The sequence below is a fragment of the Meriones unguiculatus genome, chromosome 16 (assembly GCF_030254825.1).
Source record: "Meriones unguiculatus strain TT.TT164.6M chromosome 16, Bangor_MerUng_6.1, whole genome shotgun sequence".
In the NCBI taxonomy this organism is placed as follows: domain Eukaryota; kingdom Metazoa; phylum Chordata; class Mammalia; order Rodentia; family Muridae; genus Meriones; species Meriones unguiculatus.
The window spans coordinates 47,182,151-47,204,703 of record NC_083363.1 but is presented as its reverse complement, the minus strand read 5'-3'; the positions used below and the strand labels follow the sequence as shown (position 1 = coordinate 47,204,703).

Below are 22,553 nucleotides of genomic sequence, written 5' to 3'. Positions count from 1 at the left end.
GAGTTAAGTATCTCCTCATTGAGTTTGATGTTGGCTATAGGCTTGCTGTATATTGCCTTTACTATGTTTAAGTATGTGCCTTGTATCCCTGATCTCTCCAAGACTTTAAATATGAAAGGGTGTTGGATTTTTACCAAATGCTGTTTTGGCATCTAAGGAGATGATCATGGGTTTTTTTTTCTTTCTTTCTTTCTTTCAGTTTGTTTATATGGTGGTTTACATCAATGGATTTCTGTATATTGAACCACCCTGCATGCCTGGGATGAAGCCTACTTGGTCATAGTGGGTGAAATCTTTGATGTATTCTTCGATTAGGTTTGTGAATATTTTATTGAGTATTTTGGCATCATTGTTCATAAGGGAAATTGGTTGAAAATTCTTTCTTTGTTGGGTCTTCATGAGGTTTAGGTATCAAGGTGACTGTAACCTCTTAGAATGAGTTTGGTAATATTCCTTCTGTTTCTATTTTGCAGAATAGTTTGAAGAGTATTGGTATTAGCTCTTCTTTGAAGGTATTAGCTCTTCTTTAGAATTCTATGCTGAAACCATCTGGTCAAGGGCTTTTTTTCTTTTTCTTTTTTAGATGGGAAACTTTTGATGACTGCTTCTATTTCCTTAGGGGATATAGGACTATTTAATTTATTTACCTGATCGTGATTTAACTTTGGTAAGTGGAATCTATTCAAAAATTTGTTCATTTCATTTAGATTTACAAATTTTGTGGAGTATAGGCTTTTGAAGTAAGACATAATGATTGTTTTGATTTCCTCAGTGTCTGTTGTTATGACCCCTTTCCATTTCTGATTCTGTTGATTTGGATAGTGTCTCGTTGCCTTTTAGTTAGTTTGTCTATCTTATTGATTTTCTCAAAGAACCAGCTCTTGGTTTTGTTGATTCTTTGAATTGTTCTCTTTGTTTCTAGTTTAGTGATTTCAGCCTGGATTTTTATATATTTCAGCTGTTTACTCCTCTTGGGTATGTCTTCGTCGTCGTCTTCTTCTTCTTCTTCTTCTTCTTCTTCTTCTTCTTCTTCTTCTTCTTCTTCTTCTTCTTCTCCTCCTCCTCCTCCTCCTTTTTTATAAGGCTTTCAGGTGAGCCATTATGTTGCTTGTACAAGATATCTTGAATTTCTTTATGAAGGCACTTAGTGCTATAAACTTTCCTCTTAGCACTGCTTTTATTGTGTCCCATAAGTTTGGGTATGTTGTGCCTTAATTTTCATTGAATTCTAGGAAGTCTTTAATTTCTTTCTTTATTTCTTCCCTGACCTAGCTGTGGTTGAGTGGAGAGTTGTTCAGTTTCCATGTGTGTGTAGGCTTTTTGCTATTTCTGTTGTTTTTGAAGTCCAGCTTTAGTCCATGTGGTCTGCTAGGATATAAGGGATTATTTCAATTTTCTTTTATCCATTGAGGCTTGCTTTGTGACTGACTATATGGTCTATTTTAGAGAAGGTTCCATGAGGTGCTTAGAAGAAGGTATATTTTTTTGTGTTTGGGCAAAAAGTTCTGTAGAAGTCTGTTAGGTCCATTTGATTCATGACATTGAAATATGTCATTGTTTCTTTGTTTAGTTTCCATTTTGTTGACCTGTCCTTTGGTGAGAGAGGGGTATTAAAGTCTCCCCTTATTAATGTGTGGGGATCTATGTGTAGTTTAAGCTTTATTATTATTTCTTTTGTAAATGTGGGTACCCTTATATTTGGGGCATAGATGTTCAGAACCTAGATGTCTTCTTGGTGGCATTTTCCTTTGATGAGTATGAAGTGATCCTCATCTCTTTGATTAATTTTGATTGAAAATCTATTTTCTTAGGTATTAGAATGGCTACTTGTGCTTGCTTCATGGGTCCATTGCTTGGAAAACCATCTTCCAGCCCTTTATTCTCAGGTAATGTCTATCTTTGTGGCTGAGGTGTTTTTTTGTATGCAGTAGAATGTTGGGTTCTGTTTATGCATCTATTCTGTTAATCTGTGTCTTTTTATTAGAGAATTGAGTCCACTGATGTTGAGAGAGATTAATGTCCAGTGACTGTTCCTTTTATTTTGATGTTGGTTCTGGTAGTGTGTTTGTGTGCTTGGCTACTTTCAGTTTTGTTGTAGTGAAGTTCTTTATTTCCTGTGTTTTCTTGTGTATAGTTAGCCTTCTTGGGTTGTATTTTTCCTTCTAATATCTTCTATAGGGCTGGATTTGTGGGTAGGTAATGTTGAAATTTTTCTTTTTCATGGAATATCTTGTTTTCTCCAGCTATGATGATTGAAAATTTTGCTGGGTGTAGTAGTATGGGCTGACAGGACTCTTTTACATTTATCATTTTCTTTGAGTTCTCTTAGAGTCTGCATGATATCTATCCAGGCCCTTCTGGCTTTTATAGTCTCTGTTTAGAAGCCAGGTGTGATTCTGATGGGTTTGTTACTTGGCCCTTTCCCTTGCAGCTTTTACTATTCTTTGTTCTGTAGATTTATAGTGTTTTGATTATTAGGTGCCAGGAGGATTTTCTTTTCTGGTCTAATCTACTAGGTGTTCTGTAGATCTCTTGTATGCTTATAGGCCTCACCTTTAAATTGGGGAAATTTTCTTCTATGATTTTGTTGAAAATGTTTTCTGGGCCTTGGAGATGGGACTCTCTCTCGCTCTCTCTTTTAATTCTATTACTATCATTCTTGGGTTTCATCTTTTCATTTTGTCCTTGATTTCTTGGGTGTTTGTGTCAGGAATTTTTTAGATTTAACATTTTCTTTGATAGATGCATTAATTTCTTCCATTGTATCTTCTGTGCCTGAGATTCTTTCTTTCATATCTTATATTCTGTTGGAGATGCTTACCTCTGTTTCCTGCTTTTGTGCCTAAGTTCTCCTTCTCCAGGATTTCTTCAGTTTGTGTTTTCTTTAATGTTTCCATTTTTAGCTTCAGATCTTGAACCGTTTTGTTGATTTCCTTTACCTGTTTGTTTGAACTTTCCTCTATTTCTTTAATTTCTTTCAGTGATTTAATTATTTCCTCTCTAAACGCCACAATCTGTTTGACTGTATCTTCCTGTAGCTCTTTACAGATTTTATTCATTCCCTCCCTTATCATCTTCATAAGTATAGATTTAAGGTCTTGAGTTTCACTTGTGTTAGGGTATCCAGGGCTGCTTGCCCTTGGATAACTGGGTTCTGGAGATGCCATATTGTTTGGGCTTTTGTTGATTGTGTTTTTATGTTGGCCTTTACCCATCTGGCTGTCTCAGGACTTGGCTGATAGTTTCTGGTGCCTTCTGAAGTCCTGGGGGGTGGGGGGAAGGGGTGGTGTGGGAACTCCCCTGGGCAGGAAGCTGGTTGTTCCCACAGGAGCCCTCCTCAGATTGTTGGGTATGGTCTCCAAATGGCCAATGGTTCTCAGGGAATTGCTGCATCTTTCTTCAGGTGTATGATCTGGTGGGCTAACTGGGCTACTTGGAAGCCCAGAGCCTCTCCTATCACTAGGGAAAGTCCTTGTGACAGCTGCCCTGCCACTGGCTTTCTTACTGAGTTTACAAGCTGCAGCTGCTCAGATACTGTGTTTGCTGGGTGCAGCCCTATTGAAGAAGCAGAGAGCCCAGATGTTTGGTCAGTCTCACTAGGGAAATAGCTGAGCTTTGGAGCAGCATCTGGGGCTGATACTGTGGCTCCCAAGAGTCTGAGGATGGAGCTCTGTATCTCAGAACCCAGAAGGTATTCAGTGGCTGGTGAGCACAGCACATAGGGGTGTACTAGGGGTTAGATACCCCAAGCCCGTGGGAACCCAGGAACTTTTCTGGGAATTAGCTGGGTGCCCTGGGGTAGGACTGAGAAGATATGTGGCAAGGTGCTGGATACTGAGCACCTGCAGGAACTTGGAAAATTTTCCGAGGGTTAGCTTGGTGACCTGAGGTTGGACCCAATTGTTTCCCTCGCCTTGGGGTTTCCTCTCACCTGGGGAACAAAGTGTGTGGGGCCAGTTCCACCTATTGGTCTCTCTGCAGTCACTGCTGCCCTACTGATCAGACCCAGTGAGCTATCAGTGCACCACCTTGGAGTCGCCTCTTAATTTAATTTTTAATATTTAACTCTGTGTCTGTCTTCTTTCCTTTTATCTCTTTCCCTGCACCATTCATTTATTGCAGTCAGTAATTATTTTCATTTTACCCTAAATTACACTTTCATATGTAACATTATTATTTCGTTTTATTTCTAAGGTCATTGATGATAAAACCGTCTTCTCTGATTTTAATAGCTTTCTGTATTTCTATATCTGGTTGGGTTTGGTGGTGTGCTCTTATGATTTTTTTCCCTCTCTGAGTATTGACGAAGGTTGAGCCTTCAAGAATAGGAGGCCCACTAGCAGAAGATTACCATATAAAACTAGAAGAAACATTCAATCTGACACATGAACCTATTGCAACACAGAAATATAGACAACATGAAAAGACAATGTAACATGATTACTCCAAAAGATAATGACTCCTCAGTAACTGAAACCAAAGATACTTAATGTTTGAAATGCCAGAAATAGAATTCAAAAGCTCAGGAGTCAAAATGATTGATGATTTCAGAGAGGATGCAAGCACGCAGATAAGTGGAAGAAAAATACAATAGATACAAGTGAAATATAGAGAAACATTAGAGAATATTTGAAAACTTCATTCGAAACACTGAAAAACTAGAAATATATGTACACAATACACACACACACATATATGTGTATATTGACAACATATATATGTATATAGTGTGTATACATGTTCCCAGCCACATATGACCTATCAAAATTAAATCAAGATCGCTCAATGTAGATACATAATGAGCAATGATATTAAACAGTCTTTAGCCAAGAAAAGTGAAGGTCCAGAGCAATCCACTGAATTCTACCAGGCCTTTAAAGAAGAAATACCATTAATCCTCCTCAAACTGTTCAATCAGACATAAAAAAAGGAGTGCTAAGAAACTTACTGAATAAACCAGCTTTATTCTGATACTAAAACCAGATAAAGCCTGTATAGGTTATGTACCACAATTAAGTTGATTTCACTCAACTTAATGCAGAGATGCATCAAGTTGATGCAGGGATGGTTCAATATACATAATTAAATTATAAACAACATATCAATTATCAGTAGCCAGTGCCAGAGATCATATTATCTTAATACATCTGGAAAAGGCCTTTAATACAGTTCAATATTTGTCATAAAATTCCTAAAGGGAGTTAGAGACAGAGTAAAGCTGGGAGTCAAAGAGGTCGTCCTCCCCAGGAAGGAGCACTCTGATTGGTTGTCTCATTGGCAAAATGTTCAGCCCTGGAAACATATAAACAAGTTACATTATATGGACCCAACAGGCTGCATTAAGGAATGTATATGTGTGTACAAACACAATAACAGTAAATGAAAGAAGAGCTCGTGAATTTGAAAGAGAGTGGAGAAGGTATACTGGAGGGTCCGGAGGGAGGAAAGGGATAGAAGAAACCTATTAATTAAATTACAATCTCAAAAATAAACAAAAGACAAAATAGTATTTTTACCAGAAAACAAAAACAAAAAAATTATATGTAGAACTGTTGCAAGCTTTAGTTAACATCTCTAATTCTGTGTTTGTTCTCCAAACTATTTAGAACTAGACTCCAGCAGGTATTTACAAACCAATAATCAGACCAATATTCTATAGTATTAGCAAAATGCTGAAAGCACATTTCACAATAGCAAAAACGTGAAAAGCACCCCAGTGTCTTTCAGCGAATGAAGTGATGAACAGTGTGCACCAGAACTTTGAAAAGGAATAAAACCCCAACAGATGCTGCCAAGTGAATGAACAAGGAGGACACATGCTAACTGAAACAGAAGTCTAAATATTGTATGACTCCACCTGCAGAAAGTACTCAGAAAAGTCCAACTCCGAGAGACAGTATATGAGAGGACACTGGTTAATCATGTAATTATAGATACACATTTTAACAGATTAGAATGTGGGTGGTGATGATGCCTTTAACCCTAGCATTTAGGATGCAGAGGCAGGCAGATCTCTGAGTTTGAGGACATCTTGGTCTATCTACAAAGGGATTTCCAGGACAGCTGGGGCTACAAAGAGAAGCCTTGTCTCAAAGCAAACAAACAAACATTAACCAAAAAACCAAAACAAAACTAAACAAAACCAGCCAACCAACTAACCAACCAACTAAACAAGCAGACAAACAACACAACCAAAAAAACCCTATTTATAAAAAGGAAGACATTTACTTAACATATTAGAATGTTACCAAGGTGTGTGTGTATATATATATACATATATATGAACCATTATAACCACCACCACCACAACAAAAAGACCCTCATTTTTTTTTCCTCCCTGTTGCCCTTCATGTTTAGAGGGAAAAAGATACAACATCCTTTCATGACAGTGTGCCAATAATCCTTTGTGTAGGTACTCACGGCTGCTTTGAATATGAGTGCAACAGCTGTGCCATACCCAAAAGCCAGCATTCCACACCCCACCTCTTCCTTCCTCTGGCTCTTACATTCACTCCTTCTCCACAGTGTTCCCTAAGTCTTGGTGGGGAAGAAGGATATGGATGTCCCATTTGTGGCTGGGCCTTTGAAAGTCATTTATCTCAGTGCTGAGACCAGCTATGAGTCTCTGCACTCACTGCTGGCCACTGCAGAAAGAAACGCCTTTGACCAAAGCAACAACATCACTCATCTCTGGGCAGGAACACAGTTATGTGGATGGAGAGCAGGTTGGCAGGAACATTATGTCCACTTACCAAAAGCAGCCGTAGCAGTAACTTCCCTTCAAGGACTCCCCAGCCACGAGCTTGAACCAGGTTTACAGCATCAGAAGTAAATTTCCCCTTGTGGGTTGAGCATCAAATCCTATCAGAAAATGGTGCTCACCCTATGACAGCCATGTCACTATTGTACCAGGAGCCACCTCTTGCCTGGCTGGTTGGTATTACTGCACACAGGGTTCATAGCTGCATGAGAATGCTGATGATGAGCTGCCCCACCCTCCTAGACCCTCCCAAACCTACCCAGCACCCCCTAGCACTCTGTCCCTAGCCAGCAGGAGAAAGCTTCATTCCTGTTTGAGTTTGATTTCTCTTTTTTTCCGAAGGCATAGGCATATAATGTCCTCAGCAATAGGTTATCACCTCATTCCAGTGGCAACCAACAGGAGTGGCAATTTCCTTTCCTGTTTTGGGGGAATATCAGCAGCCTCTATGACCAGCAACTTATTTGCTGGTATCCTATTCCTGTCACCAGGATGTTTGTTTAATAACCTATGACTTCTTTGAGAAGTTTTATGCACCCGGGTGGTACTTTGTTCACACTTTTGTTATTGTTATTTAAAATATCTTGATCAACTTCCTGAGTAATAGATTTCCTCAAGGCTCTTCCATACATCATTAGTTTTGATTGACATCCCCCCTTCTTGTTCCCCTCCCCACTTAAACTCTTCCACACACCCAGTAATTCTTCCTTCTGCTTTCACATTGCATATAACTTCTCTCCCTTAAAGAATCTTTCTTCCCTCTCTCATGGGTCACCCTTCACTCACATGGAAATGCTGCATATAAAGTTAGAAGCCAGGATCCACACATGCATGTAAGAAACAAGCAGATTAATGTAGCATGTTAACATGTTTTGCTTCTTAAACCGTAAAACAGCAGAGGTGAAAAATCACAGAACCTGCGCTGAGCTCTGTCCAGCAGCAGAAAACAGTAGAGGGAAAAAGTACACAGATGAAATGAAAAGGGATTTTTGCTAACGAGAGTAGAAAATAATGAACAGCTTGGACAGGGTTTCAGCCTGGCTCTGATGGCTTGTGCTACATGGTTCCCCTGTGAGGCAAGACTAAAACCCCTGGGAAGGCAGAAACTTCCTGAACACTCTTGCAGTCTGGGCAGAGGCAGCTGGAGAACTCAGCAGAGTAACCAAAATATCCCCAAACTGTCATCTGACCTTTAAAAACGACACTGGCATTTCCATCTCTCAGTGCCAAGTTTATTTAGAACAACAGGTCCACAGATGGAGTGGACTGAAACGCTCATTTCCAGCTCCCGTGGGGCAGCACCCCGGAGCCACTGAGAGTCAGGATTGCTTCGGCTACAGTATTGAGGTGGTTATGTGATGTCTTGGCTGCTGCATCCTCTCCACAGCTCCCTGGGGTCCCTGATTTCTGGAGAAGGAATAGAGTCCTTGAGTATGTACGAAGACAGCCCATGGATGATGATACAGGCACCAGAGGGCACAAACTCCCAGACCTTGGCATGCCTCCGAGTGTTTCCTTCAGGCTGACCCTCTGGATTTGGGTAGGTTCTGTGTCCCTCCCCCCAGCCTTAACTTCACTATAGGACAATGTTCTCACCCATCCTGAACTCTACTAAACTCGCTGTCTCTTGTGATAACAACCTCTCAGGCACCAGACAAAAGTAATTAGCAATAATGCTGTCTTTATTAAGAAAGTCGATGTCTCTAATGAATGGGTAATAAATCCTTTAGGGGCACCAGAAGTTTCTAATTATTCATTCAACCAGGTGAAGGAGATGTAGGCATCAACACATCACTGCACGGGTATCACCATGAGATCTTTGGTGGAGAGCTGGAAATACTCTAGAAATCAATTTTCCATGTGACTTCTTAATGTCAAGGGGGCTGACTAAAAGGAACATAACATTATGCTAGATTCAACCCTTAGCACCACACCAAAAAAAAAAAGGTAAAATTGTATTAAAGCTGTGTTTACTAAATGAATGTTTGGGCTATTACGCCACAATAGTGTTGAAGACTCTATTGTAAAAATACAAGCTTCATGAACAAATGCCGGTATATTATACTAGAAATCTTTAACAACTATTTTAAATGATTTTTAAGACTTGCCAGAAGGTACATAATTTTACAAATTCTTTTGGAATTAATTTCAAGCAGAAAGCATTGAAGGCTTCACCAATGGCCACATTCTTGCCACAGAGACTTTTAAGGACATAGGAATGACTGAAAGAGAGAGGCAGTCCCTTGGGTTCACAGGCCTGGAGGCTACCAGCAGACCTGTGGACAAGCCCCCCCCCCTCAATCCCCACTGCCCCCCCCACTGTCTTCATTCCTGTGGGAGAGAAGGTAACATTTAGAAAAGGGAAGCAAGTTACTATCCAACCCAGCTTTCCTGTAAGCTCTGTGGGAGGCCAGAAGTTCAGGATCCTAGGTAAGGCCTTAATGGCATAGGTTCCAGGCAAAGCCAGCAAACTGGGCTTCTCTCCACAAGGGCTAGAAAGGGAACACTCAGCATCCCGGAAAATGGCCTTAAACACCTAATAGCTGCTTCCAATCAGGAGAGTTATAAACCTCCTTCCTCCCCATGAAGCTGCTCTTTTCTTTATAAGACGGTACTCTTTAATTCTCACCTAGGCTGAACATAAGCAGTCTATCATTTGGTGAATATGCCCTGGGTCTATGCCGGGTACCCGGGCTACAAAGAAACCAAAGGAAGCTGAGCCTACCAGTGTCTTGGCTCTCACTCCACCGAATAGCCCTCTTCACCCAACCAAGAACACCCATCACTTCTCAACCCAAATATCCCCTTCTTGTCTGTGCTAGCTAGTTTCACGTCAACTCGACCCAAGCTGGAGTCATTTTGGAAGAAGGAGCCTCAACTGAGAAAATGCTCCCAGCAGACTTGCCTGCGGGCAAGCCTGTGGTGCATTTACTTGATTGGTGATTCACGTGGGAGGGCCCAGCCCAGCCCATTGTAGGTGTACCAACTCTGAGCCAGGAGTGTTGGGGTGGGTCAGAAAGCAGGACGAGCAAGCCATGGGGAACTAGCCAAAAGGCAGCGCTCCTCCATGGTCTCTGTATCAGTTCTTATCTCCAGGCTCCTACCCCGAGCCGCTGCCCTGATTTACTTGGCTGATGGGACTGTACAGGATGTTAAGAGAGAATAGCTCCTTTCCTCTCCAAGTCGATTTCAGGCGTGCTATTCGATCACAGCAACTAAGAGACCTCCCACATCTCATTTTCTACCAGGATACTACGCAGACAAGCCTCATTTTACTACTTATTCTGGTGCCACCCAAGGGTGTAATTACGAGACTGGCTAAGGCAGTGCCACTGGGGTATAGACTAATTTGGGAAGCCAAGTACGCCTGTCTCCTCTCTCACAAGGCATCTAGAGGCACAGTTCAGGCACCAGGAGACTGGAAACATCTAAAGCACAGACACAGTCAGTTTTCTGGCATCAGCGTCAGTGGCTCACTAACGGCTACAGCCTGTGTGCTCATCACTCGTAGCAGTCACGAGGTGGCGCCCTCACTGACATAATTCGACTTCCAACTGGTGAACCTGTGCTTGAGCCAGGGGCTGTGCGTTCTGAAAAGCCTATCTGCGCTCCCTACCTGCACCCAGCCTTGCAGTCATGGAGGGTCAACACTCAGCTGGCTCTTAGCTTCTACCTTCATGACTCTTAATATGGATGCCTTCCCAGCAGAAGGCATAGACCCTCTCCTTTCATAGCACGGAAGTTAAGTTACTATTTAAAGGGGGTTGATTCAGTCTTAATGCAGACACCCGAACTATTATCTGAATGCCATTTTGGGTGCAGGGCTGTTTTCTGGCACCAAGTTTCTTCTGTAGTAATAAATTCTTCCAGTGTCTAAGTCTCCTATAATTCATTCCGTAAATATTTAATGAGCATTTGCCACACGCTAGTACTGGAGTTACAGAAGTAAATAAAAGAAAACCCCTACCTTTGTATTCCAGCTGGAGAAGCAGCCACAATACATTATCATATTATTTAAGGTACTGTTGGGAGTACCTTTCTTGATACTATTAGATGCACAAACACTTGCCTATCAGCTAGGTGTAGAGGCTTATGCCAGTGATCCCAGCACTAGGGAGAACAGGTGGGAAGACAGAATTCAAGGTCAGCCTGGGCTACATACCGAGATCCTATATTAAAAGTATGTATATGATAATATTTATTTAATTGATTTATTCATCAATTTACTCCCTATCTTATACAAGCTCTTGTTGGAAGAGTTCATTTTCCTAGTGGGTATTTCTGAAACAAGATGCAAAACAGAAGCTAAATGAAGAGCAAAGTGTGCCCTCTGCACTCTGTGTACATTTTCAAGTTCACAGATATACACAAAAATCATGGCAGTTTCTAGGAAAAAGAATATAATGAGCATGATTTAAATATCACTTGTAAACATTGACAGCTGACGACTTCTCTGCAGGCTAGGTGTGGGCAGAGATGCTAAATTTTATCCCAAAGAGAAGGACCCCTCCTGGACATGTAGGAGAGGGAAGCAGGGCTCCCAATCCTCCACCTGACCTCTCCTCACGACAGCCCTGCATGTTACCGGGGCATCTTCCAGGTCTCTGAATATTCCACATCTTATTTTTGCAGATTCCCAAATCTAACCCTAGGCAGCTCTTTCTTCCTGTGTCATCGCCTACAAGGTCCTTTGTCCTTCAGTTCTCAGAGTATCTCTCCCTCAACCACCACACTGACAATTGCATAAGGATGCATGCATTTCTCCAAGCACACACACAGGGTAGCACATTTAGTCCAGACACACACTCAGAGAGCCTTCCTTGGGTATAGTGCCTAGTGTTACAGTAGATACTAAATTCATATGTGTTACACTGTAGAGAGGAAAAACTAACTTCTATTCAAAAATCCTCTGGTTGTGATGATGTTTACGGTCAGTTACCTAGGAGAATCTGCAGGGTGCTACATTATTACTGCTAAGACATAGCCTGCTTAGATACAAAGCCTCAGTACATGGAGAATGGCCAGCAGTTAACACTTCCAGTTTTCATGAGAGAGATGAAGACACAATTTGGTCAGTCACAGACCCTGTTTGTGACAGAGTCCCGATAACAGAGCTGAAAATCCCTGTTGCCCATCAGCAGCCAGCAAGTGTGGTCTTACAGCCCTTTCCTCATGTGCCTGTGGTAACATGGTATAAATGAACCTACCACACAGCCAGGACTATACAGTACAGAACAGCACTGTAAGAGCACAGGCAATTCTGCACCACCATCAATGGTAGTAAGAGGATACACTACTGGCTTGTGCATTTACTGTTTTATTGTTATGTTAGGATGAAGAACACGTAAAAGAAGACAGGAGCATATACTGCCTCGTGCTGGATGAGCTAATGCTCACTGTGTCCTTGACTTACAACAAGAGGTCGCATGGTCTGCAACATATAGGCCCGTGTTAGTTCTCTCCATGACATGTGCACAATGACAGAACTGCATAACAACTCAGTTCTCTGGATGTGTCCCTGCAATTAGAGCTGAAGGGACAATAATAGTTTTCAGTTCAAATGGACTACACATAGTACTTAAAGTTCTTTTTCTATTAATGGAGGAGATTGATGTTTAAAAAGAAAGAAAGAAAGAAAACTACGGAGTTTGTTGTTTGTGGGAAAGGACCAAACAATCTGACATTGGTGGAGCATATGATTTCCTCTCAGAAAAGCCATCTCTTAGGTTCTGATTTCTCTTCTTTTCTTCCTCCCTTCTTTCCTTCCTTTCTTTTTTCCTTCTTTTCTTTCTTCTTACCTTCCTTCCTGTCTTTGTTTCTTTATTTCTTTTCTTCTTTCTTTGCTCATTTCTTTCTTTTCCTTTCTTTTTTCAAGCATACAAGATGGTTCAACCAGTGATTTATTAATTTTGTTTTTAATCCACGGATAGTCCGGATTCCAGAAGAACATGAACGATCCTACCAGCAAGTAGGTGGGTCTGAAAGAGGGGCCATCAGCAGGCCACATGAGGCCAGCATGCTGCTGGCTGTGCACTGGAAGTTCCTATAAGAACATCTGTGTGCCTCCAAGAGAGGGGACAGCAGCAGGTATCTGCTATCCACAGATCCAGCTCAGACCCCACTTCCTCTCCTGTCCCAGCAGGGAACCACTGTGCTGCTTGAAACAAGTCAATTGTCACCCAGCCCTGTGCCCTAAAACACACTGCATCCAATGCTTTCTATTCTGATAAGACAGAAGGTGAAGAGATCAACTTACTGGTATGTACACAGCTCAATGTTTCTCTTTAGAAAGTGTGTGTGTGTGTGTGATGCATGGGCTGGTATCATCCAAATTGTTTTTTGTCTGTTTGTTGTTTTTGGAGACACTATCTCACAGCAGCCTGGAGCTCATCACTAGGCGAGGCTGGCCGGCCAGTGAGCTCCCGGATCTGGGATTGCAAGCACACCATACCCACACCCAGTGTTTTTCTTTCTTTCTTTCTTTCTTTCTTTCTTTCTTTCTTTCTTTCTTTCTTTCTTTCTTTCTTTCTTTATTTGTTTGGGTTTTTTTTTGTTTTTTTTTCTTTTTATTTTTTTAATTTTATTTTTTCTTATCAATTACATTTTATTAACTCTGTATCCCAGCTGTGTCCCGCTCCCTCCTTCCCTCCCTCATCTCTACCATGACCCTTTCCAAGTCCACTGATGGGGGGGACCTCCTCCCCATTCATCTGATCCTGTTTTATCAGGTATCTTCAGGACTGGCTGCAAAGCCCTCCTCTGTGGCCTAACAGGACTGCTCCTCCCTTGGGGAGGTGGGGAGGCCAAAGAGCCAGTCATTGAGTTCCTGTTAGAAATAGTCCTTGTTCCCCTCACTTTGGTAAACCAATTAGTTACTGAGCTACCACAGGCTACATCTGAGCAGAGGTTCTAGGTTATATCCATACATGGTCCTTGGTTGAATGTCAGTCTCAGAAAAGACCCTGTGCCCAGATATATTTGGTCCTTGTGGAGCTCCTATCCTTTCCCCATCAGACTAACTCCCCTGTTTTTATTTTTTAAACATGGATAGTGGGGATCCACCTCAGGTCTATGTACTAAGACAATCGGTTTACCAACTGAGTGATCGCCCCAGCTATGGAGATCTGCAACTATTCACAGGAAGAGATAATTTAAAAAATTAAGAGTATATAGTTTACATGCAAACTTAGCATTTTTTTTTACTTAAAAAAAAAATCCCCCAAATCAAATGGTCTCCAAGTTAGAGACCATGAGAAAGAATATGAAATCATTCTAAGATTAAGTGGGGAGGGTGGGAGGGGCTAGGGATTTGTTAGCTAAAGTATGTAAAATTTCAGTTAGTTGGGAAAATTCAGAGCATGTATAGCATAGCATACTAGATACAGATAATAATATCACGCATTTTTAAATTTCAGAGTATGTTAAACATTGTCCCTACAAAGAATACGTGAGGTGACCATAGTCACCTATAGTCTTTCAATGAAGTATATGCTATATCAAGACATCATGTTGCACGCACGTCTACAATTCTTACCAATTTAAAATAGTTAAACAGGAGCTGGAAAGATGGCTCAGTGGTTCAGAGCACTTTCTTCTCTTCCACAGGTCCTGAGTTCAGTTCCCAGCAACCACATCTTGGCTCCCAACAGTCTATACTGAGATCTGATTCCCTCTTTTAAAATGCAGAGAGAACATTCATACACAAATAAATCTTTTAAAAAGATCTTAAAATAGTTAAACAGTGAAAAAGAGGAGCATAGTGGGAAAGGAGTTATAGTTTGCATGAACAAGGGCCAGAATTTAATTCCCGATACTGCATATCCGTATAATTCAAAAGACAAAATTGAAGACCAAGCATGGCAGAGACAGCCAGCGCCTCAGGCGACTTTCATGTCATGCTTTACACAATGGCACTTGTTAAATGGGAGCTTCTGGGTAGCCAGTTGTTCAGGCTAGACCAAGGTACTTGGATTAAAATTCTATCTCTGTATCTACCAGCTATATGACCTTTTCAAGTTACATTGGGTACATCTATTTAAAATGAGAGTACTGTTTGTAACAACTGGCAGAAAATGCTAAGCCATAGTCAAATTTCATTAGTTTAAATTCCCTTTGCTCATCAGAAGACTGCATTCCTCTCTAAATACAGAGGTAGGAGTGCTAGTAGATAGCACGGTAAGCCTGAGTTACTATAAGTAAAACTCAGAGGATGGGGTCAATGAGTACCAGGGCTTATTGTCAAAGCCGATAACCAGACTTTGATTTCTGAAGCCCAGATGATGGAAGGAGAGACTGATTTTTCTTTTTTTCTGCATTGTACTTTTCCAGTGATCTGGAAAATCTTTGTTATTCCCAGAATCCTTTTATGGTATGTATGTATGTACGCATGTATGTATGTATTTATTATTTAATCACTTTCCAGCCTGATCCCAGCTTCCTCCCTTCTCTGCTCCTAGTCCCAGCCTTTGGCCCCCTCCTCCCTCTCTCCCCTCTCCTTCTTCTCAGAGAAGGGAGGCCCACAAGGAGTACCAACCAACCCTGGCACCTCAAGTTGCAGCAGGATTAAGTGCATCCTTTCCCACTGAGACCTGACAAGGTGACCCAGCTAGGTGAAAGGGATTCAGAGGCAGGCAACAGAGTCAGAGACAGCTCCTACTCCTATTGTTAGGGGACCCACATGTTGATCAAGCTGCACATCTGTTACATATGTGTAGGGGGTCTATGTCTAGCCCAGCTCTTTGGTTGGTGGTTTAGTCTCTGTGAGCCCCATTGGGTCCAGTTAGTTTCCTCTGTAGGTCTTCTTGTGGAGTCCTTGACCTCTCTGGCTTCCCTCTTATCCTTCCTCTCAGTCTTCCACATAACTCCCTGAGCTTAGCCTATTGTTTGGCTGTGGGTTTCTGTATCTGTTTCCACCAGCTGCTGGACAAAGCCTCTCAGAAGACAGTTATGCTAGGCTCCTGTCTGCAAGCATAGTACAGTATCATTAGGAGTGACAGGAGTTGGCTCTTTCCTATGGGGTGGGAAAACATTGCAATTATTTTTTATTCTTGGTTTTTCGAGACAGGGTTTCTTTCTATGGCCCTGGCAGTCCTGGAACTTGCTCTATAGAATGTGCTCTACAGAACTTGCTCTGAGGCTCAACCTCAGAGATCCACCTGCCTCTGCCTCCCAAGTGCTGGGACTAAAGGCATGTGCCACCATTGCCTGGAGAGACCATTTCTTAAAAGTTGATCACGGGTGCACCTTCTGACATTTCTAGGAGAAACAACTTCACAATAAGCTTTTTTCCCCCTCTGGCTCTTACAATCTTTCTGTCTCCATCTTCAGCAATGATCCCTGAGCCTTAGGCAGCGGAGTTTTATTATAGCTGTATTCGTTGAGACCGGGCTCCACCACTCTCAGTTTTGTTGGTTGCGGTTTTGTATAATGGTCTAGAGGAGTGGCTCTCAAGCTGTGGGTTGCAGGCCTTTTGGGGGTCAAACAACCCTTTCACAGAGGTCACCCAAGGCCACCAGAAAACATAGATATTTACATTATGATTCATAATAGTAGCATAACTTATAGTTATGAAGTAGCAACATAAATAATTCAATGGTTGGGGTCATCACAACATGAAGAACTGTTCTAAGGGGTCACAGCATCAGGAAGGTTGAGAACCACTGGCTTGGAGAATATTTTTGACATTTATCTAAAACCATACAAAAGAATAGCAAATGCACCTGAAAAAACAAAACAAAACAAAACAATTACTGTTTTGGTTCTGCAAATTGAAAAAGCATTCTATGGACAGTTGTAACATTTTTACCTGTGTTTTAGGAGAGACTCTGAGAACCATACAAAACCTAAATTTCATGCTTCAATAGCCCTGTGAATCGAACATATACTAATGTGCTCCCTTACCAGTCCACAAAACATCCTAGAGGCCGAAAGGTTCCAATCGCTGTAGCTCAGCAGCACTGAGTCCCCGACACATGCCCTCACACACCTCGAACGCCACCTGCAGCGGTTAAACGAGGCCGCCGACTTTTGCTCTGTTTGCTTTTTCAGCATGTCTTAAAAGCAATTACTATTTTATTACTGCTCACACAAAAGAAAATCTACCAGCTTGTAATTTAGAGGCAAGCAGAAAAAAATGTAGCCACCTACTCTAGCTTCCAGGACACAGCAAACAACAACCTAAATATTTCAAAGACACACATCCGTCACGCCAAATGATACTCTGAGCATGTCTTCATGCCTATTCATGAGAGGCTCATCAGTGAAAAGTAGGCTGAGAGAAGAAAGAGAGGAAAACACAATGGGAAGAGGCAGGTCAGCAATGTCTTTTAAACCCAAATTGTTATTTCTGGCCCATTAAAACATCCAAATAGAAGCCACTGGTCCCTGAGGAAAACTATCAAAGCAGAACCATAATTCAAGTAATAAACACCCAGAAAGCATAAAGAAAAGCTATAGATCTAACACTCAGAAAACTGGCTGCAGTTTTACAGTCACTAAGAAATAAAAAAAAAAAAAACCAAAATCATGTTTTATCAGTCCTGTGGCCTATTACCATACACTCAGAAGGGAAGACACGATTTATAAGAGTCTGCTCTGGGTCGTCGCTCTAGGCTAAGCTATGAGAAGCTTCTCGGCTTTTTTAGAGTTCCCCTAAGTTAGGCAGCTAGGTCAGGGTAAAAGAGAGACAATCAGGATGCTCTGGGTGCCCATTGGGAGGGGCTGCCACGCCTTGTAAACCTACCTGTCTCTTTGGGCTATGACTCCAGCAGAAGGTGGAGCATGGGGGTGCTCTGCAAAAGCAGAAGACCACAGAATTAAACGCCATGGCTGTGTGTGCCCAGCCCACAAACAGAACAGCACCCGGAAAGAAATCCCAACAAGGGGTCTCTTCACCTTTCGGTCCCCTGCTCTTTACAAATGCCTTCCACGCCGTCTCATTAAGTAACTCATATAGTCTCATTAAGTGACTCTCTTAGCTGGTTTCGTCTTCTTGCCTTATCTCATTAAGGTTAAAGTTTTTGTTTTCTTTGTTTGGAAAGTGCTATTTTAAAAAAAACAAAACAAAACAACACCTCCCCCCCAAATAAACCCCACAAAAACCTTTCAATTCAATTGATTTCCAAAGGTGAAACTACCTTCAGCCGAAAATCATCACATTAAGCTTGGGAAAGCCTTGAAGAGCAGACATCTGGTCAATAGTGCTATTGAAAACAGGACCAGATACAAGGTCCCATTTACTTGTCCTTGTGGCTTTTATTAAAGCAGCCTAAATCCTTTGCAAATAAGCTTTCCCAGGAAGCTCGATCAATGTCGACAGGCAGGCAGGATTACCCTGCAAAGCCCAAGGATGCCCACTGGGAGAACTAGAGTAGCTGAGGTGTTGGAAGCCTGCAAAGACCCTCCTACTTCCTCCCTGGGTACAGGGCGTCCAGGCTGTGACTCACAAGCAGCTTCATTTGCAGATGGATTTGGCTGTTCACTGAGGATCGTTCAGTGCAAATATTCCTTCCCTGGCATCATGGCTCAGTTGAAGAGAGAAGATGAAAATTAGTTAGCCATACGGGAGGAAAAAAAAAAAAAGCTACTCCAGTTCCTGGGAAGGAATAATTGAATACGGGTTGTCTGTTGCATCTTTAATTTAATTTGGAGGCCTTTCATCCTTTTTCTTGCCTTCATTTGCAGCCAATCCTTAGTGAGCTAATTTGTACCTGGTTCATTTTCCTCCTTTTATCTTGTCTTTTTTTTTTTTTTTTGCATCAGCTGTGGAAATTAGAAGCTCCATGAACAAAGATGAAGACTGACTTGAGATAGCCTTTCCTTACATACCGTGAATTACTTAAGAATGAGAAGGGGCTGAGATACAGGCCTCAGCTCTGTAGCCTGCCTTCCTCTTTCCCCAGTGTTACATAGTTTATGGGTTTCTCTCTTTTCACCAAGGGAACAGTGTCTAGACTAGTCCACCTAGAATCATTAATTCCAGAAGGGGTGCAGAGTAAGTCATCCCACTAACAAAACCAAGAGCTTAAAGGAAGCTAAATGTCAGCTTCTAGAAAATATACAAGAGGATGCATAGAGCCCACTAATCAAGTTCATTGAGTGTATGTCAAGATCGTAATAAGGAAAATAAAATATGTAACACACATTAATAACAAAGAAAAGCCCAATCTGTAAATACACACACACACACACACACACACACACACACACACAGAAGGAGGAACGAGAATGCTGGAGAGAGATAACTGCCATAAACTGCTCTCTGAGAGAGGTTTAGAAGATAACAGTGTGACCTGCATCTAACTGAAAATCGACAATACACGAATTTTGTGTCTCTCTGTAAAAAGCTACACACGGTCTGAGAATATTTATTCTGTGTAGTACACTATTTCCAGGTGTTTGGAATGTTACTGCCTTAGAAGTTTCCCTTGCTTCTTCTTCTTCTTTTTCTTCTTTTTTTTTTTTTTAATGATTTTCTCTTTGCCAATACAATTTTCCCCTATTCTTTCCCCTTCCTCTTATTACACCCCAGCCCCCTCCACAGGCCAATGGGGGGAAAAGCCACCGATTTTCCTTCTGCTCTTTAGCACCCTCCACACAAGCCCTCCTTTGAGCAGGGGAAGTCTCAAAGGGAGACTGTATCTGAATTGTTTCCCTGCCTGCATGTGCCAACTTTTCCTCTCCTCCAACACCTCATGCCAACGAGCTGACCACTGGGATGAAAGCAACCCTTCCCCCTCCCCAGCTTAGCCCCCTCAAATGTTAATTAACGGCAATGTGCTCTATTTTTTTTTTTTAAACAAGACCACAGGTCATAGGTAAAGTAACTTTAGAACTGAAAAAAAGGAAAAAAAAAAAAAAAAAGACCTGGCTTAAAAATAAACAAGGATTTAGAGTAAAAGATCTTTGCTACAAAACACAAGCCCTCCTTTTAGAGAAACGAGCAAGGAAACAACTCAGCTTTAAAATAAAGGCCCAACTTTAAAACAATCACTTGGTAACTCTAATCACGGGTATAATAAAAGCCATGTTAAACACTAAACCAAGCTTATTTCTCTGGGGAGACATGAAAAGCAAGTCCCATGGAACGAGAGAATGGAGAACAATTACTGCCTCTTTTATCCATGGAGAGGGTAGAAACCAAGGTGGCAATTAACTTTTAAAGCGATTTTTTTGAAAAGCACATAAAGAAAAATTGAGCAGGAAGGGTACAGTCACTGTCCCGAGGCTAAGAAAGCAACCTGACATTAGGGGAAAGCGTGGAGGTGGGGACACTCAGGGGATCTGATTGCTACGCACAGTTGTTCTATGGATTCAGTACCCTGCTCACACAGTACTTCCCGAACGTCCAGTTTCCTGGGGACAGGGGATGGAGTTGCTGGGGGGAGTCTTTAGGAAGCCGGATGCCGAGGAATTTTAGGTGGAGAACTACAGTCCCACGGGGCAAAGAAATCAAGATCACATTCAGCTGTAACTAAGTGCAGGGAAGAAGAAAAAAAAAAAGATAAAACACTATCACAGAGCAGCCTCAAGGCCACCTGCGCTAAGCCTGTTGCTGCATGCTGGTGGCCTTCCAGGAAACAGTGAGCACTTCAGGAGCAAGGGGCCAGCCGGGCAGCACTCCGGGGAGGGGGGGGGCGGGTGTCAGGCAGGCCATCTGGGTGATGCCTGGGGCGTAATTCGAACTCATTTGCTAACGGGATAGGAAAAGATGAAAGGGGGACCCGTCCTCATACATGTCGGTGTTTGCACGGGGAACCAATTTCTCACCAGCAGAGACTGGTCCCTACACTGGGCTTGGCCTTCACCCAGTTGAGCAAATCAATCACCCGTGCTATTTACTGAGCCCAGTCTCGGACGTGGAAAGAAAGCCCGGGGCCGACTATTTCCACTCTGGACCTCACAAGTGGGCCCTCCCCCGCCAACACTCCTCCACCAACTACAGCCAGAGGGGGACGCCGGAGGGGGGAGGGAGGGACCGCCTGTCCGCAGCTGCCCCACGCCGAGTTCGGGACGCGTGCGCGGACGCCCGAGAACTCCAAAGCGCACCCGAAAGCGCAAAGTGGGTGCGGCCCTCGGCGCCCCCACCGCCCCCCGGTCCCCCACCCTCGGGGTCGGGGGTCACTACCTCCTGGAAGAGCTCCAGACTGTAGGTGTTGTCGTCGTCGGCGAAGAAGAGCACGCCGGGCTGCGCGCTCTGGTGCTGGTGCCTCTGGCGCAGCCAGGCGAGGCCCGCGTTGCGCTGCTCGGTGGCGCGCGGCAGCCACGGTCGCTTGTAGCGCCGCGGCGTGGGCACGTGCAGGTGTGTGTTGGGCAGCCCGGCCCGAGCCAGGAAGCTGCTCACCAGCTCGCTGCGCGTGGCCCGGTCCTCCACCAGGATCCAGTGCAGCTGCGCCACCTGGCGGAAGGTGTTGGCCAGGCGGGTCAGCTCGGCTTTCTGCACCGGGCGGCTGTAGGTGGGCGTGATGGCATAGATGGTGGGCAGCCGGGGCTCCGGGGGCAGCCGGGGCCGGGACTCGTTGCGCTTCCCGGGAGCGTCGCGGCCCGGGTGGCTCCGTCGGAGAGGAGCCCGGGAGCCCCCGCAGCCCAGTGTGTGTGGGGAGAAGTAGGGGCGTGAAGTGAGTTGAGGCGCGGGCTTCCGGGGATCCACGTCCAGCATGATGATGACGATCAGGATCCAGGGCAGGAGGATGAAGAAGCGGCTGCACAGCGCCGACTTCATGGTGCGCGCTCCCCCAGCCTCTCGGACGCCACCCCGGGCAAGGACCAGCCTCCGGGTTGGGGGGCCTTGGTGTGCACAGCTCGGACGGCGGCGGCTGTCAGCTTGCAGCGGCAGGCGCGCTCCCCATCCGGCTCGGGGCGTTGCGGGGACCCGGGCGTGCGGGGGTCTTTGGCGCAGAGGTCAGGGCGAGCTTGAACTCCGTGGGGTGCGGGCGTCCGGGCTGGGGCTGCTGCTCACTCTGGCCGAAGTCGGCGGGAGTCTGGACGCGCTCCAGCCGCGCGCTGCCGGTCCCGGAGTTGTGTCGAGAGAGCGAGCAAGCGAACGAGCGCGAGCCAGGCGGTGGTCCCCACCGCTGCGCTCTTTGCGGAGTGCCAGCCTGGAAGCCGCCAGCCGGCTCGCCTCGCCGCTCCCGTCCGAACGGGCTGCCGGTCTCCGCGAGCGAGCGCTCTGGGACCCTTGGGGAGGCGGCGGCTGACGATGCTAGGGGGTGGGGGGGGCGGCTCTCCTCCGTCCGTCACATGTCCCGCCGAGCGCAGCTGCGGTCCCCGGGTGGACACCGAGGATGCTGCGCCCCCCGCCCCCAGCACGGTTGACGCTCCGCGGCGGAAACCTGCGCTCCACTCGTTTCTCTCCTTCTCGGAACCTCCGCCGGCTCCAGGCAGCGAGCTCCCGAAGCTAGGGAGAGAGAGGAAAAGCGAGGGGGCGGGGGCGCTGCAGACTCCGGCGTCCTCCCAGGGCTCCTGTGGGAAGACAGCGGCGCTGCTACTGGCAGAGAGGGGCTGCGGGGCGGAGGCGGGAAGGGCCGCGGCTCTCGCCGCCGTGCTCCCCGCGAGGAGCCAGCACCAGGCGCCCGAGGCGGAGGGAGGGAGAGCGGTCCCTGCGGCTTGGGGATGCTGTTCTCAGGTCGCCTCGGGGGCTCGGCTCTCTGAAATGCTGCAGGGGTCTTTGGAGATCAGCCAAGGAGCCCCATTCGAGCGCGGACAACTCCGGAGATCTAAAATAGGGAAGAGGGAGGAGGGAGGCAGATGGGGCGAGGCTCGCAGCTTGTGGGGTTGGTGGACAGAACCCCGGCGA

General features: G+C 44.5%; 1 protein-coding gene across 1 annotated transcript in view; it reads right to left on the bottom strand.

Moving 5' to 3' along the window:
- Nucleotides 1–21,479, bottom strand: part of B3gat2 (beta-1,3-glucuronyltransferase 2) — an 87,440-nt gene extending 65,961 nt beyond the window's left edge. The window contains exon 1 of the mRNA XM_021649117.2: nucleotides 20,886–21,479. Coding sequence (XP_021504792.1) covers nucleotides 20,886–21,479 — 594 coding nt within the window. The remainder of the gene's footprint in view (nucleotides 1–20,885) is intronic.
- Nucleotides 21,480–22,553: the final 1,074 nt, after the last annotated feature.